The 16,953-nt window shown below is 35.6% G+C and overlaps 1 protein-coding gene across 2 annotated transcripts in view; it reads left to right on the top strand.

Annotated features, from left to right (window-relative positions):
* The window catches only part of THSD7A (thrombospondin, type I, domain containing 7A), a 382,662-nt gene that overhangs the window by 318,043 nt on the left and 47,666 nt on the right, over window positions 1-16,953 (top strand). For both annotated transcript variants that reach the window (XM_012720969.1, XM_012720970.1), the window contains exons 10-12: window positions 1,563-1,695; window positions 4,028-4,131; window positions 15,320-15,514. In XM_012720969.1, coding sequence (XP_012576423.1) covers window positions 1,563-1,695; window positions 4,028-4,131; window positions 15,320-15,514 — 432 coding nt within the window. The remainder of the gene's footprint in view (window positions 1-1,562; window positions 1,696-4,027; window positions 4,132-15,319; window positions 15,515-16,953) is intronic.

Genomic DNA, 16,953 nt, shown 5'->3' with positions numbered 1-16,953 from the left:
TAACAAATTGTCAAGGAAAACAAAACTTTTACTAGGTATGATTTACTAGCAGAATTTATCACTTTCTTCTTAAAAGAGCTTTTGGGTAATAATAATGGATGGACTTTATTAAAAGTCCCATTGGCATTCCTTAGTTTTTTTTCCTAGAAAATTACATTTAATATGTAAACTTTCAGCTGGCATTCAACCTACCACTTTCACATTTAAAACAAATCTATGACAAAGTGTACAAATATTTAATTCTTTATTCTTGAGTACCACCAACCTCTAATTCCCTAATCTATTACCTGTAGTATTATAATAATTCACTAAAATAGTTTATACTGTCTTTAATAATACATGTTTTCCCAACAATGGGAATAATCCTAAAAAGTTACATATGACTTCTAGAATCTTAAATTGAGGCAAGATACATAAGGTCATCAATTCCAGTTCATCACAATTCTCTAGCAAGTTTTATAAAAATTAATTTTCCAGAAGCCTCCCTGATGGTGCAAGAGGTTAAGTCACAGCCCTATGATGCTATCAGTAGCCACTGCACCAGGCTTGATCCCCTACCAAAAAGGTGACCCACATGGTGTAGCAGACCTCTTCTGGCTTGCTTGCTGCTCCCCTCAGCAGTGTACTTCAATAGATCTGCCAGTTTTATCCCTCAATCTCTCTGGTGAATCCTCTCACACACCCCACCCCACACTTCTGTTCTGGCATGCATAAATAAATCTTTTTTAAAAAATTAGGTTCACAAAGTTCTGATTTAATAGTTTTGGGTATAGACTAAGAAATCTATTTTTATTTTATTTTGAAGAAATACTTTTATGTAGTCAAACATTTATATAAATAAGATTATTCTGATACCACTCTGAAAGTGATATCTTCACTGAAAGCAAATCTTAAATATTCCCATTGCTTTTTTATAATAATTTGGAGGTATTTACTTCTAGTTATTGCTATTTTGAATGTTTCTCTAAGTCTGCCTCTAGGAAACCACTTTCTTTTTACTTCTTGGAGTCTTGATATTTAGAATGGGATCTGAACTGAAGATCGTAGATTGTTTAGCATGGATAATAAGTGGCTAGAATAATTTATGACTTATGAATTTCAAATTAAGTGATAACAAAGAAATAAAATTCCACATTAAAACATTGAATATATTCTCGCAAGAAAGATTCATTAGATGTGAATGAGTCCCCTGTGGTAAACAGGGCTATGTGAAATGACATGGAAATGAACTTAAGGTAGAGGAAAACAAATTAATTAGATCTGTCATATTTCTCAAGGGGAAAGAAATATACAAAGTGCAATTACTTCGTGACTGCACATTAGGAAGGCTAGGTGAGTGTGGTACTACGTTCTCAAATTTTTAGTATAAATTGATTGGGTTTTCAATATAAGCAATCTTTGGGTGATTTCAGGAAATGATTAAACTTGATGAAGCCTCTCATTCAGGGATGTCAAAGCACGGGTAGCTAGGAGCCATATAATTTCTCCACAATGGCTAGAATATGAAGACTATTGTAACGGTCGGTGCAGAGTACACAGGTTAAATCTCCGTTTGCTTCCAGGGGACTTGGGAGTTAAGAAACAGTCTCGGCATCGGGTCATCATCCAGCTGCCAGCCAACGGAGGCCGGGACTGCTCCGATCCTCTCTATGAGGAGAAGGCCTGTGAGGCCCCCCAAGTGTGTCAAAGCTACAGGTAATAATAGAGTTAAAGAAAGAGCATTGTGAGCAAAGCACTGAGCAAGCATTTCAAGTTCCTGTTCTTTGTAGTGATGAAGAGAGGAAGCAAGTACAGCCCATGAGCTCAGTGGACTGTGGGATGTCTATATCTGTGTATGCCTCTCTAAAAGACCTGCCCTGCCTCTGAAATTATCTCCAGGAAACAAGTACTTGTGTTGGCTGTATTGTTCACTCTAGGAGTTTGGAGGAATATCTTATGTTGATAAAAACTACTAAGATGCAAAAAAAAAAAAGTGGTTAATATGAAATGCAGGTGCTTTCAGAAATTGTTCTTTTTCACTTAAAGAAGCACCTGTTCTTCATAAGACTGCCTTTCTAGTTCATAAAGTGACATCTTTATCTCAATGATGCTAGTAAAATATCAATTCTGTTCATTTGTGGGGCCACCTCAGAGAAAATTAAGGTTATTGAAACTACCTATCATCATCTATCTTGATAATTACAGAGAAATTTTTCTTCATAACTCTTCAGTCCCAAATAAAACTTGATGTTATATATAATTGTAATGCTGACAACAAGTGAAATATTATGGCATTAGTTGATGGATTGCATGATCACAAAATAATAATTTAAGATAAAATGGGTGAGAAATTTGCCTCTTAATTAATTTGCATTTAATTCTGAGATGACAAACAGTATAATTGTCAGTTCACATGATAAACACTGACAGCTATCAGTATGAACATTTTATTTGAGGGATTTGCTTTTGTGAGCATATTAATTGACTCTACATTACCAACCACTCTGTAGAAGGTTCATGACTTGAATACAATATCATAACTTGAGTATAAAATATCTGTCTTTAAATGAAATTCTTCACTCTGATACTCTGGTGTTATTTCCTAACAAGCCTTAGCATTAAAAAAAAAAAAATGCTCTCTGTAGAAGCCATTTCTAAGAACTTTCTAAGTGCTCTCTGTAGAAGCCATTTCTAAGAACTTTCAGATGATGAACTCTTATTCATAGAAAGTATTAATATGTCTACTGCTGCTCTTGATAATGTCTTGATGGCATATAAATTAAATGAAGATAGGTATTGGAGACCAGCTCCAACTATTGAGGTGTCTGGAGGCAAGACAGGCAGGACCCTAAGGTGGGAAGGCGTCAGCGAGCAGAGATTTCCTAAAAAGGGGAGAAAGAAAAAAAGGCGAGAAGGAAAAAAAGGCTAAAGGGGAGGAAAACATGGGAATCAGAGTTGGGTGCAAGTCTTCCTGCTCTGCCTTCAGCAGAGGTTTATTTTATACATTAGGAGCAAGCAGTGGGAAGACATCAGCACACAAACTGGGCTGAGAGATTACAATCATCTTATTTTCTAAGAACAGTTTAGTGTCGTATTGCCCTTTGGCTGAGATATAACATTCTAAAAACAATCAAGGTTAAAAACAGGTATATAGGTGCACAAAGTTTATGACTAATATTACTATAGTGGAGATCAACTAAGATAGAAGTCCCTTAAACCTTATCTACTACTTAATGGGTTTTTGTTTTTCTACCTGAGTCATTCTGGGAGGCAGAAGAGGAAATTCCTTGCTAGTCAAATCTCTGAATAGGAGACATAGTGAATGTTCTTATCTGAAGACTACATAGTAGAATCCTGAAAGACTAGCCAGAAGACTTTTGTGGATTACTTTAAGGTGTAGCAGGTGGAAAACTTGTCTAGTTTCAAAACAGGCAACCTGGATGAATTTCCACATCTAAAGGCCAGACAATAGGAAGTTTGAGTAATTCTTTAGAAGCTGAATAGAAGGCTAGGTGAGATAATAGAATGATAAGATTTGGGTTTTCATCCATCCATCCAGGAGTGAGGGAGACTTTGCAAAAACAGCCCTTTTGCTTTTATTTATCAGTCAGTAGTCAAGTCACTTGACTTCAGGGGAATTTTTCACACTGGTACAGTGCTTGCTTGTCAGGGCAGGCAGGCCTTATGTGGCTAAGGCAATCCAATTGTAAGCTGAAAGTTGCTCAGAATATTTTTATATTACAATTATACAAAAAAAGGAGGTCATAACATAAGTTAGCAGTGGAAAGTCTGATTTCTCAGAGCTTTTCCCGATCTACCCGGAATCTGTCAGATGATAGATGTTGCATAGCTTGTGTCAGATAGGACTGAGCATTTTTTTTCTATTTGAGGAAGTATTTTTTTATTACTTATGAAAGTCAAGGAATTATAGTGAGACTGAGCATTTTTAAATAAATTCCTGTTTACAGTGGTCAGCCATGTTTCCACACAATATCTCTGATTTGCCTATTGTTTTTGTTTCTACTCCATGGGACTCCTTTTCTTGTAGGTGGAAGACTCACAAATGGCGCAGATGCCAGCTAGTGCCGTGGAGTATACAACAGGACAGCCCTGGAGCACAGGAAGGCTGTGGGCCCGGGAGACAGGCAAGAGGTGGGAGCTCCCTTCCACAGTTGATTTGCTTTTCATTTTTCCAACATTAATTACTTATGTGTTAAGTGACTTTGTCACTTCGACCCCCTATTTAGCAAACAGAGCAGAGCAGATATGAATTTGCTACCAGCTATTCTATGTAGCACTAACACAGAGAAACTCATCTTTTATAATTGTACTTCGTTCTTTGACCGTAGCCCATAACTTCTCTGGTTGAATTTTTCCCTCAGTCAAACATGTAAGATAATCAGAATACACTCTTGAAAGGGTTATGACATCGATGGTGTCTATTGCAACATGTTGTGGATAGATTTTGTATCATGGTATTCTATTCTTTGCTTGTCACTGGAACTATCAGTAAGATTGCTGACATTTTTATACCTTATGCCATTCACATAATATAACATAGTTGATTAAATTACTCAGAAGTCCTTGAAATGACACCTCTATTGTTGTCATGACTCCTCCCATTTTGTTCCTATAAAGTACTAATTTTTAAGTGATAGATTTATGTATTTTAAAGCTCCCATATGAGAACTGCATTCTGTCTGTGCTACCAGATAGCAAGGAATCTTGGGGAAATGAAAGATGGAAGTGTTTCAGACTTTCCATGATTACTCACTAGAAAGTACGAGTAATATTTAAATTCCAAACCTGGAAACATGTTTTATGTGCATGTAGCATTTTGAACCATTAGATACATGATTATCTTCACTTACATTGACTTTTAGGTTCTACTTCCTGCTGTAGACTTAAAATATAACTTAAAAGCAAGGGTAATACACAGATGTTTTTATTTGTAAAAACATATTTTGCTTTCTCATTTGCAATTTTATGTTTGATAATGATACAAAACTATGAACAGGCAGAACAGAATTTTAGTATTTGCTGATTTGACGTAAGCCTTTAATAGTGAAGGATTGTTTTTATAATTTGAAAAAAGGTTTTTTTTTGTAAAACTCTTCTGGTTTGTAACCTTCATTTTACAGTCTTCATTTGAAACTTAAAATTTAGTCTACAAATAATACTACCTAGTGATTTTTTAGCATTAATTTTCTATGCTTAACTATATTATGTATCATCTGTCATCAATTTAGGTTAAAAAAATAACTTTACAGTATTGACACATAGGTGTTTAGAATTGAAGCTCAATCTCCATTTTTTAAATTATTCATGGGAATGTTGGGTATCTTGATACATTTACATACATTGGAGGTCATTGTAGGATATATAGTGAAAACAGCCTTGAGTTTGAGAATGAGATCATAAGCTCTAGTCCCATTTCATTTATTAATTTGAGTCCTCTTCCTCTCCTTACCTTTCTGGGTGTCATTTTATTTAGAAGGAAAAAAGGGATAGTTTGGGATTTTTCAAATTTTCATATTCGACAACAAATACACATATAATCCCCAAGGAATCAAAATGTGAAATGAAATTAGACAAAACAGGTGAAGGCCAATTTTTATAAAATACCATGGTTGGAAATCTCAGATATAATAGATGTAATACAAGCATTAAAACAGCTTTAGTTTACTTATAAACACCCATTTCCTAAACTTGCATTTTGATTCTTGCATTTCCATCCCTCTGAGGGTATGACTATAAAGATGCTCACATTGCTTTACCAACAGTAAGCCTTAATTATGCATTCATTTATTCCCCCCTTCCTGAGAAATCATGGAAATCATGTGCATACTAGTCATAGTAGGCAAAAGAGCAACAAGATGACCGTGAACCTGTTGTTTGTTGACAGTTTGCATAAAAACTACTCTTTCTATGATTACCAGTAATCTTTCATTGCACAATCTGAAAACCTCTGTTCATTCCTCACCTCAGGTGACAGCCATGCAGTAGGAAATACCATGCCCCACTCCCAATGCTGAAAGAGGGCATTTAACTTTCTGAGTGCTCCTTTTTCCTGCTTTTCTGATTGTTCCATTCTTGGCTTCCTATTAAGGGTGCCACTTCCTCTGCTTGTATTTAAATAATGCTTTCTAATCTTGGCAAACTTGTCAGACTGCTTACTTGATCTTGGCAACTTTTTCTATTTTCAGACCATCTTTGAAAAAATAGATTGCATTTTAACAAATGATTTCCATATGAATATACCCAAAGAATTCACTTTAATCTCCATATTGTTTTCTTTCTTGCCTTGGGGGACTAAAATGTTATTTTTTTAGAGTTTATATTACTAAGGAAATACGAAGTGGGAGGATTAAGAATATGGAAATACCTTTTGCTAATGGCAAAATTTGCTCCCTTTGATGGTCATGGTTATTTTCAGAAATGCATAATTGACCCATCAGATTCTTGCCTCTTTCATCTTTGTCCTTATTTGATCAGAGACTAAAAATGTCAGCTTGTGCTAATTTTTGATGATTGAAAATTGTGTTGTAAAGATTAGCATCCATAAGCAAAACTTAGAGAAATCATCCCTATGCCTCTCTAAACATCACCCTAATTCCAAGACATCATTCAGCTGAGATTACTTTCAGAGGACTGTGAAAGAGCCCTGAGCCTGAATGTCAGGAAAGGGTGAAGATGTTCAAGCAGGGAACCTACATTTGGTGAGGGAAGTGAGGTCACTAGTAACATAATCCAACAAGCAGGAATTAAATACTCAGACTGAGCGGTTGCCAAAGCAATCATTTGATGCTAAGGAGTTTAAAAAAGATACAAATGGTTGGGGGGGGGGGTAGTATTTTTACCATAATATTAGAAAAAGGTGAAAAGAATACAAAATAAGATAAATTCTATAAATTGAGCAATTGAAGTAAGAAAGGCAAAAACATTAGATGTGTTCACAGAGGAGTGGGTAGATTGTAGCTCTCAAGATGTGAGGTGGAGCCTGGGGTGATTCTGTAGAGGCCTGTAAATGTCAGGATCTGTGTTTCAGACCTGGTTCAGTAAGTGGCAGGAGCAAAGGCCTATGAAAGCAGTGTTTTATCTGTTGGCATGTACAGATCTAAATTAGAAAAAGAAGACACATAGGTCTGGATGTCAGCTAGGATACTGTTCCAGGTATTCAAGACTGAAGTAATAGGAACTCAGAATGGAACTGATGTTATTTTGGAGTTAGTGCAGGCTCCTTGGGTTCACTCTGGGAAAGGTTTCACCAGAGCTCCCCTTTCAGTGGCATGTGGTGAGCTCGAAAGCGAGTTTCTCCGTGAGACAGAGACTCAGTTATATTTACAGAGCAGGTTTATTAGGGAAAAGGAAAGAGAAGTAAAAGATGCCTGCATAGGCACAAGTGAGCACAAAAGCTGCTCCGAAGGGACAGTCTTGCTGAGAGGCCTGCATGGCTACAGGCAGCGGCCTAAGGAGAGAGCAGCCTCCGCTATGGGAGGTCAGTGCAGAGAAGTCCCGGCATGGTACAGGTCATGGGCAGGAGGAGGCTGCTGCCCTGCAGAGGGAGAGAGGGGGCAGAAAAAAGTACCTGCATAGTCACAGGTGGCAGAGGACTGCTGCCCTGGGTCAGTGCAGAGACTGCCCTAGTATAGTCCTTTTCTCTTTGGGAGGGGCTCACTCCTTTGTGGAGTGGCCTGTTTGCTGCTGATTTTTGGATTTGTGGAATCCTAAAGGGATGGAGATTTTGCAATGGTCCAATATTTCTACCCTACCCTTGGGTCTATGCTTCCAATATTCCCTACAGCAGTTTAATACATCAGTTTGATATAGTAGTCTGACGCCTGCTTGGGCCTTGTACCTTGTGATAAGGCTTTCTATGACTGGGTTAATGGTCATGTTAGCACCCTCTCCCCCCACCTCTTTGCATGAGTCAGGTTTTCACTTTGTAATGTCTCCTTCTGGTTTTCTATTCTTTTCCTTCATTAGAACCACAATAGTGGAAATAGACAAGAATGAATGGATTTTTCAAGATGGAATAGAGAAAAAATATTTTCAAACTTAATGGTAAACAAAGGAGGCAGCAATAAAAATCAAAGATGATCATGTGATTCTTTAACTTCAATTATTTTTGGCTTGAAAATAGTGTTTAAAAAAAAAGTCTCTTTAACTCAAGAGATTGCTCACAGTTTCTACTGATAGTCACTATAAGGTGAATTAGTGAGAACAAGCATTACCCAAAAATGAGTCATGATAACATAAGTGTAACAATGTAGAAAAAGCCTTCTCCAGTCAAATAAGAGCAGTCTTGACCAGGTCTACATTCTGCATATTTCAAAGGTACGTAAGAATGTGTTCTAGCCTGTTACCCTAGAATGCAAATGTTTTAAAAGAAAATACCTGAAAATTTGAAGTTTATATAGAAATCTGTCTTTATGATAAAATTCTGTTACTTTTGAAAGTGAAATAATGAGGCAGAATTTTTATCAGTCATTCCCACAATCACCAGTAATTTTTGCCCAATCTGTTCTGAATTGTATTAGCTACTTTGTTCTAAACATGACATTTCCTTTAAATTCATTCAGTGTTTCTATAAAACATTAGAATTTTTTAAATAAAATAAATGTCTAAATGTTTATATATTCTATCAGTCTGCTTAAGCTGCAGTAACAAAATATAATAGACTAGGAGGCTTAAGCTTCCAAAATTTATTCTTCACAGTTCTTGAGGCTGGAAATGCAATGTGTTGGCCAATTTAGCACCTAGTGACAGTCTCCTGGCTTTCAGTGCACTGTCTTCTCACTGTTTCCTCACATAGAAGCTAGAAGGAAGAAGGGAACTGTCAGATCTCTCATAGGGTCACCAATTCTGCCAGGAGGGCCCCACTCTATCTCCAGTTAAACATTGGGCACACTGTGGACTAAGATCTCAACATATAAATGGGGGGAGAAGACAAAATTCAGCACACAGCAATAATGAAGAATCAATATTTTTAAATGCAATACCTATCCTAATGTACAGAGCTGTAAGTTTTTAAAGACTAAATTTTATCAGAAAGTTGTGAACATGGTATAGCTTGATCCCTAAATTCAACTCACATTTTTTGAATATCATTCAGTACAATTCATTCTTTCATAAAATAAGTATGCAAATATATAACAGATAATTTACATTTGATTTTTATGGTGGGAAATGGACTATAGGCATACATAACTCAAGTTTGAAAGCATATTAGTCACATTTCAGTAGCGTGTGTGTATATACAATAACACTAGAGAACTAGAAAAAGTAACCACTGATTGGACATAATGACAGAGGAAATCGCATTTAAATATAGGATGACTCAAGCCCAAAAGACAAGAGTTAAAAATCTACATATTTGAGAAACAGCAAATCAACCCATTTGCCTAGGCTTTCTGCAAGTGAAAAAAGCAACACTCTGGGGATCTTGAATACCTTTAAGAGAGAGAGGAGAAAGGAGGAGAGAGGAGGGGAAAGACTTTTTCAATAGGAAATACCAAGAAGTGAAGCATTTAGCAAGGCTTCAGATCTTGAAAGTGGTGTACTCTAGGAAATTTTGGCATAAGAACTACACAGAAAGAGGAGAAAGATTTTAAAGAAGGAATTGACAGGATTTGGCAAATTTACAACTTTGATCTTTCTTAAAACTCATAGAACATCTTGGAAATAGGTATCTTTTCTATAATGTTGTCACTAAAAGAAAAGAAAATAACATGAAATTATGTCCACAGTTTAATTTTTGAGTGAACAGCTTATTTTTGCCTTATCAGAACTCTTTTCTTCTGTTCTATCATTCTGTTTTTTCTATTTTGTGTTAAAACTGTGATGCCAAAGTGTTATAGGTTAGGTGTGAGTTCATAAAGGTAAGTTCTAATTTTCTCTTGATGTGGATGGAACTGTAGTTCCAGCTGATTTACAGCAAGTCTCCTTGGCCTGAGACAGCACTGGAGTTAGTCATTCCCAGGGCCAACCCTTCCTGTCCTAATCCCCCACCCACTGTATCCTTGCCAAACAAGAAATATCCTTTGTAATGGCCTGTCACTAAGATCTGACATCAGCCTCTTTATGTGGAAGTCAGCATAACTGAGATATTTTCTAGAATCCAGACCACAAAAGAGGAAAAACAAGTCAACAATACTCCTCAAGGCAGGGACCCTCCTGCTTCTGGAAGTTCTCCTAGCCCTGAATCACTTATTGGCTAAAAAGCTTATAAAGAGAAAGTCTAGAAAGAAAAGTTTCTAATTCTCCCTCTACTAAAATTAAATCTAAATGAAAATGTAGTCAGTGAGATGTTTTTAACTATAGTTTATGCTGTTATCTTTTATTAACAAATATGCTTAGATTTTTAAGTAGTTTGAATTATAGTGATGCCCTCAGTGTCTGTCTTTTGCTTAAACTGCCCACTTTGTTCTTTTTAAAGATTGCAGTTTAGAAGCATTGTTGAGGTTGGCGCTGTTTACTCATTAATTCATGTTAAACTGTTTATGTCCCGAGATTGTTATTTTACTGGAAGAATAAGAATGGAAAGGGGAAGAAAAGTAAGTGAAAAGAACAAAGCAGCTTATTTTTTAAATTTTTGCAGACTTTGATATTCAAACCTACTTTGGTGAATTTATTTACCAGATATCACTAAAGACCCAATGTTTTTGTTCTTCTTCATTTCTATAACTATCACTCTAAACTTCTAGAATTATCTGTTTTTAAATGGTTTCCTCTAATTTCCTATGAATATTATCATCTTACCTCATTTGGTATTTTTGTTTGCTTGTTTTAGTAAGTCATAAAACGCTTATTAGAATTTGTTATTTTTTTAATAGCTCATAAAAAAGCTTAGCACTGTGATGCCTCTCTGATGGTTCCTCCATGCTCCATTTGTGTGATGCAGCTAGTTAACCCTTCAAAGATCCCTGTGGGGGATTAGCTGACCTCAGTCTGAGCTACTCCACTGGGAGCTGATTATTTTCTAGTAAGTCCTCATACAAGGACTTTCACATTCATTGTGAGCATCAAGGAGATCGGGGATTACTGGTAACTATTTGGGATCAATAAAAAATAAAAGTACATTTCCTTTCTTTCTGCCAGTTACATTCACAAGCTGTAATTAAGAAGTATAATTTGGCAAACTTGTCAGGGAAAATCTCTTCTACACAAAGACAGACAAGGATCATTATATCTACCTAGTAAACAACTGAAGCCCTCTTGCATTATTTATAGGTTTGCTCGTATTTCTTAGCACAATTAGGTCTCTTGGTAACTAGCTTCTATTCACATTAAGCTTTTTCTTGTTCATTTCTACATAATTCATTCTCACTGTTGACTTTTTTTTTTTATTAAGACTATAGGAAAAATCACTCATCTACTCATTCAATCAGCTGAACATGGTCTGTCTCTAATGCTGCCCAGATACTGTTGCATGGAATAAACCATGTTAATATCCCTCAATTTAATAAATAAGGTCTCAGGGCCCCTTGAACTGTTTGTTACACATAATCCAACAGCTTCACCGCACTAGGGCATTGATCTTACTCTGTTTCCTGTAATGAACTTCTGCATGCACATTTTAGATCTAGTAATTCATTTCACTCTGATTATTCAAACAAAATGACAACATGGCTTTACATGCTGAAGGGTAATCCAAAGGCCTAAAGAGCTCTTCCTTTTTGCATCCTGAATAATAAAAGAGTTTCATTCCTCTTCATGAAAATGAAAACGAGTAGCTATAGAATTCTGAATTCTATTAGTTTTTCTTCAAAGCTACATCAGTAGCCTTCTAGCTATATGCTCATGTACGCATAACACAGATATCTCTGTCCTTTTAGCTCAACCCAGTGATATCTGTTCTCATTTGTTCCAGGAATCTTTCTTAAAACAACTCAAAATTCAGCTTACATGAAAATATTCATTTAAATTTTCATCCTTTTTTATTCAAATTTATGGGACATTTAAAAGATACACAAAAGAAGAGGAACTAATACAATGAATAAATGAATACTACTAGTGTACTTATCACCCAGCTTAAACAGTTTCTAACATGTTGTCATTCTTAGTTATTTGCCTCTCCTCACATGCTTAAAAAGGCTTTGCTGGATATTTCAAAGAAATAGCAGACAATATATATATTATCCATAAATAATACTTATTTTTAAATGTAGCAATAGAATTATTATAACATTAAAATTAACAGTTCTTTAATATTATCCAATGTTTAATTTTCTCCCATTATATCAGAAATGTCTATTATGGTCCAAATCATGGTCCATAAAGGTCTCCACATTAATTGGGTTTCATCACTTTTAATCTAACAATTCTGCTCACTATTTCAGAGCATGTAGTGATATTTGTTGAAGAAACTAATGTATCTTTCTATTATGTCAGTATTGTTGAGTGAGGTTGCCTACCTTAAATCACACGTAATCCATAAGTCACTCACATAGATGTGACTTTCAGGACCTTTTAACCTGCCTGTCCATGACACTTAAATAAAAATTGGTATGTCTCATGCAATCTTGTAAAATAAAATGATAAAATCAGCATAAAGTTAAACATAGAGTTTTGCCTTAAAAATAATTATTCTGATTGAGAAGTCAGATGGTTTCATTTCTAACCATTATATTTTCTTCACCCTAGTAGCAGGAAGTTCATTTCAGATTGCATTCCTATGTTTGAATTGTGCTTCCTCTAAGTCAGAAAGTAACCAACTTGAGATATGTGATACATTTTTAGTATATTGTATTAATGGTGTTATTTCTTTTTGTTTAGGTAACATTGAATAAGTAGTTCATGCAAAATATGCTGTCTAAAATCTCAGATAAGTAGAGTAGAATGCTGAGATTCTGAGAAGAGATAGGGGGATTTTACACATTTTTTAAATCTTCCAGCTAATTAATATACTTAAGATTTTTTACAGACTGTAGGTATATAAAGAAAAGGGATTCCGATTTATATAAATATTGTAGGTCTCCATAAAGTAAGTTCATTAGTTTTTAGAAATGTGTTGGTAGTGGTTTTATTTTATTGTTTGTGTTTGCTTATTTTATGTCACTTAATGTAATGATTTTTGGAACAATTTCAAATAAAGCTCATCAGAGAAAATCTTAATGGAGAGAACCTAAGGCAAATTTCATATTGTTTCAAAATATTTATATTTCAGTCTCTGTTTTAAGGAGTCACATTAGATAAGTAGATAAAAGCAGACTTATTTCAAATAACACAATTTTTTTTTTGTTTGCTTGGTTTTGTGGCTTTGTTTGGTTTTGTTGTTTTTCATTAGTTATGCACAAATGCCAGGTAGACTTTTTTCTGCCAATTAAATTATAATGTTTGGATTTAGCAAGGCCCTTAACATTTTCTAAAAGCTATCCAATTGCTTATAATCTGTAACCAGTCTTAACATTAGGCTGTTATGTTGAACACAGAGCACCAAACAAATCCTCTTGCAGATGATGGGTACCCTGGGTGCACCTGTCTTGTCCTGTCACACAACCCTCACATAGGCCTCACATAGGCCCATTCTGCCAGGTCTTCATATCTTCAAAGTTCAGGGACTGCTGTTTTCTTCATATGCATTACACTAGCTGGAGACCTACCTATGGCCAAGATGTAGAGGAGTGTGTTCATACATTTGCAAAATTATGTTACTTTTCATACAGAAATTTCAATAAGTTGTGTTTACTTGCACAGAGAAAGTCTGCCCTTACACATATCACTGTGTTAATAAGGCATAAAGGAAACATGCATGCCAGGGCTAGCAAGAAGCAGGTTTATTGTACCTGTGTTGACTCAGCAGCTTTGTATCCCAAAGCTGAGCGCCATCTGTAGGAAGTCAGGGGCTTAGATGTATTTTCAGTTTCTACAAGGTTCTGTGTGGGTTTGCACAGGCAGTAATACATGGCCAGATAAGTTGTGGCTGCATCCAAGAGGTGATTGTATAAGTGCATAGCAAGGGGTAAATAAAGGGTGGTAAAGGGTCAGTAGTCATGAGAACCCCAAGCCCATAGTCGTGGGACCCCCTAGGTCCATCCTGCCTCATGGCAGCACACGATCAGACATGAAGCAATATTTACATCAGGGATATATAATATTACTTTGCAAACCAAGGACTGAGCAAAAGATTGTTACTAAGATCCCCAGACTGCTCTACTAGGTATAAGTTTGAGCATACAGATCTAACCTAATTCCCCCAATGCCCTCTCTGTAATTTAGGTCAACATGTCAGGCCCCTTCACCTTAGTCTAAAGGTACTGGATTCCTGAGCAGGGTAGAGATAAACAGCAGTTACAGCATAGATCATAGAAAGGCCATGTAACTCCGTCTGAGCAGAGCTAGTTAAGCTAGCTTCATGAGGACTTTAGAACCATGGTGTAAATGTTTTCTGTCTTCATCTATATCCTCAGACAGTGAATGAATGATTTCTAAAACTAATGGATGGCAAATGAGAGCAAACTTTTCCATCATTTTCTGTTTCTTTAATGCCTGTCAGTTTAAAGCAGTTTTACACCTACACCTAGTGTCAATATGGTAGTTTTTTAAATTCAGGAGAATAGTATCTTAAGAGCAGTATTGTATATGAGTCAATTTCATTTGATCGTTTTAAAGTCCATATATAACTGCAGAAATGCTGATATGGTAGGTATAAGATTGCTAAATATTTTTATTTGTATTTTAAAATTCATGATTGATATTTGTACATAAGAAGGAGTTGTAGACAGAAGGGTAGGTACTGACACTGCAGTCACCATGAACCACTCCAAAGTCATTCCAACACACTCTCTGTGTAATAGGAAACAAATACCTGCCTTCTATGCAGGTTCTGTAAGTATCCCCTCTCCACCCAAGCTTTCCACCCAATTTGCTGCCACTAAATCCATTTCATACAGAAATCCTGGAATGGCCAATGATATAAAAACAAGGATTAGAGGAAAGTGGTGTCCCAGTATACCCATAAATACCCTGTATTCAACATAAACTATCATCAGAATTCATATATTATTTATTAGCATAAATAATTCATTTCTAAATATACTCCACATGTGAATTAAAATTCTTAATAGCATCTAATAACTGCTAGCTGCTAAGCATCTCTGTGTATGGGGGAGGGGGCCTCTTTTGTGTTACAAAATAAAACAGGAGGGCTATCTGTTATTAAAAATATCTATAGGATTAATTTAACAACTACTGTGATTATTAGAAACACTCCTACCAGATTTCTGATGCAAATTAATAATTGAAAGAGGAATCCTCTTTATGCCATTATGTTAATTTCTGAATTAGAGAATAATCACAACATTGAGTTTATTATAACAGCTTTACACTTTTCCTTTAGCCATTACTTGTCGAAAGCAAGATGGAGGGCAAGCCAGCATCCATGAATGCCTCCAGTATGCAGGCCCAGTGCCAACCCTCACCCAAGCATGCCAGGTTCCCTGCCAAGATGACTGTCAATTTACCAGCTGGTCTAAGTTCTCTTCATGCAATGGGGATTGCGGTGCCATCAGGACCAGAAAGCGCACTATTGTTGGTAAGAATAATGGGAGGCCAAAGCTAATATTTTTCAAGGTAGAAAAAAACACAATAAAAGTCAGGCCAAGAGAATTTTGACAATTTGTTTTGAAAGTGCACAGATAGGTCTTTATGCTGCTGTACTTATATCTAATATACCAGTGTCTTTTAATGTAAGCTAACAGTGACAGATGTGTTACATACTTTTAGTAGAAAGGAAAAGTACCCATGAGAATTGAATTCTGTCTCTATGCTACATGACAGTAATTTTTCAGATTAAACATGTGCTTTTGGTGGATTGCTTACAGACATGAAGAGAAAAGTTTTTGGGGGGGAATAAGAGGAAAGGTCTCTATTTCACTTTCATACTGTCATTTTGACTGTCAGAGTCTCATATAATTCTCATCTCCTAGAAAGAGGATCCATTATATCTCCATCTGAAAACTACATTTTCACAGCCAGACACAATGACAAAACACAATGTTATTGAATAAAAAAAGCAGAAGTTACCATACTAAATAACCCTGATGCATTTGAAATTGTCAGAAACATAAAAGAAAAGAATAAAATTTTTTTTAAAAATGGGACATTAAATAGTGATACCAGTAGACTAGTCAGAATTTAGAAGTGAACTACCTGTCATCAAGGGAACTACCTGCCATAAAATGAACTAGCTGTCATAATGGAAACTATATAAACTATTTATGAAAATTGGAGAGAAATATATGTAGCAAGATTTAATTATTTGCAAATAAAAATACAGAATATGATATATGCAAAAACTATAATAGAAATATCTTACCTAATTAAATTAGATATATAATTTGTCAAGCTTGTGTGTTATTACTATATTCATGTTCTATTTAAAGGAAAATTTATATATTCAAATGATTTTGTGATTATTTTAATTATTTTATTCTGATGTTAAATATGTTCATTTCACATATAATTGATATTCCTACATAATCATGAATGTCAAAATAATTATTATTCAGAAATGCTGAAAAATGAAAACTCATAACCAGTAATGTCAATCCAGAAACTTCATTTCCTGAACTGTAATCCAATATAATTACACTATTTCACATTAACAAAAGAGCTGTACAAGCAGATGTATTGACCCTCTCTATTTCATACCTTTCCATATGATATAAAGTAGTGATTTATGCAATTATCTCAAACTCCCTTTCAATGAAAACACATGATCATGTGAGAAGATTTTGATCATTTGAAGCACATAAAATTCAACACACCAATAAATGGCTTTAAGCAAAACGGGCTTTTTTAAAAAAAAAATTGTCTGGGGTACAGGCCAGAGATGCAGTAGGTAAGAGGATTCAACAGAGACAGAGCGGGGAGCAGAACAAGAGCGAGGAGCAGAACAGGCAGATTGAAGAAGTATACTGCTGAGGGGAGCAGCGGGCGGGTCAGGAGAGGTCTGCCGCGCCATGTGGATCT

The sequence above is a fragment of the Condylura cristata genome, unplaced genomic scaffold (genome assembly GCF_000260355.1).
Source record: "Condylura cristata isolate star-nosed mole 26May11 unplaced genomic scaffold, ConCri1.0 scaffold00005, whole genome shotgun sequence".
Taxonomy (NCBI): Eukaryota; Metazoa; Chordata; class Mammalia; order Eulipotyphla; family Talpidae; genus Condylura; species Condylura cristata.
This window is presented reverse-complemented; position numbering and strand designations above follow the sequence as displayed.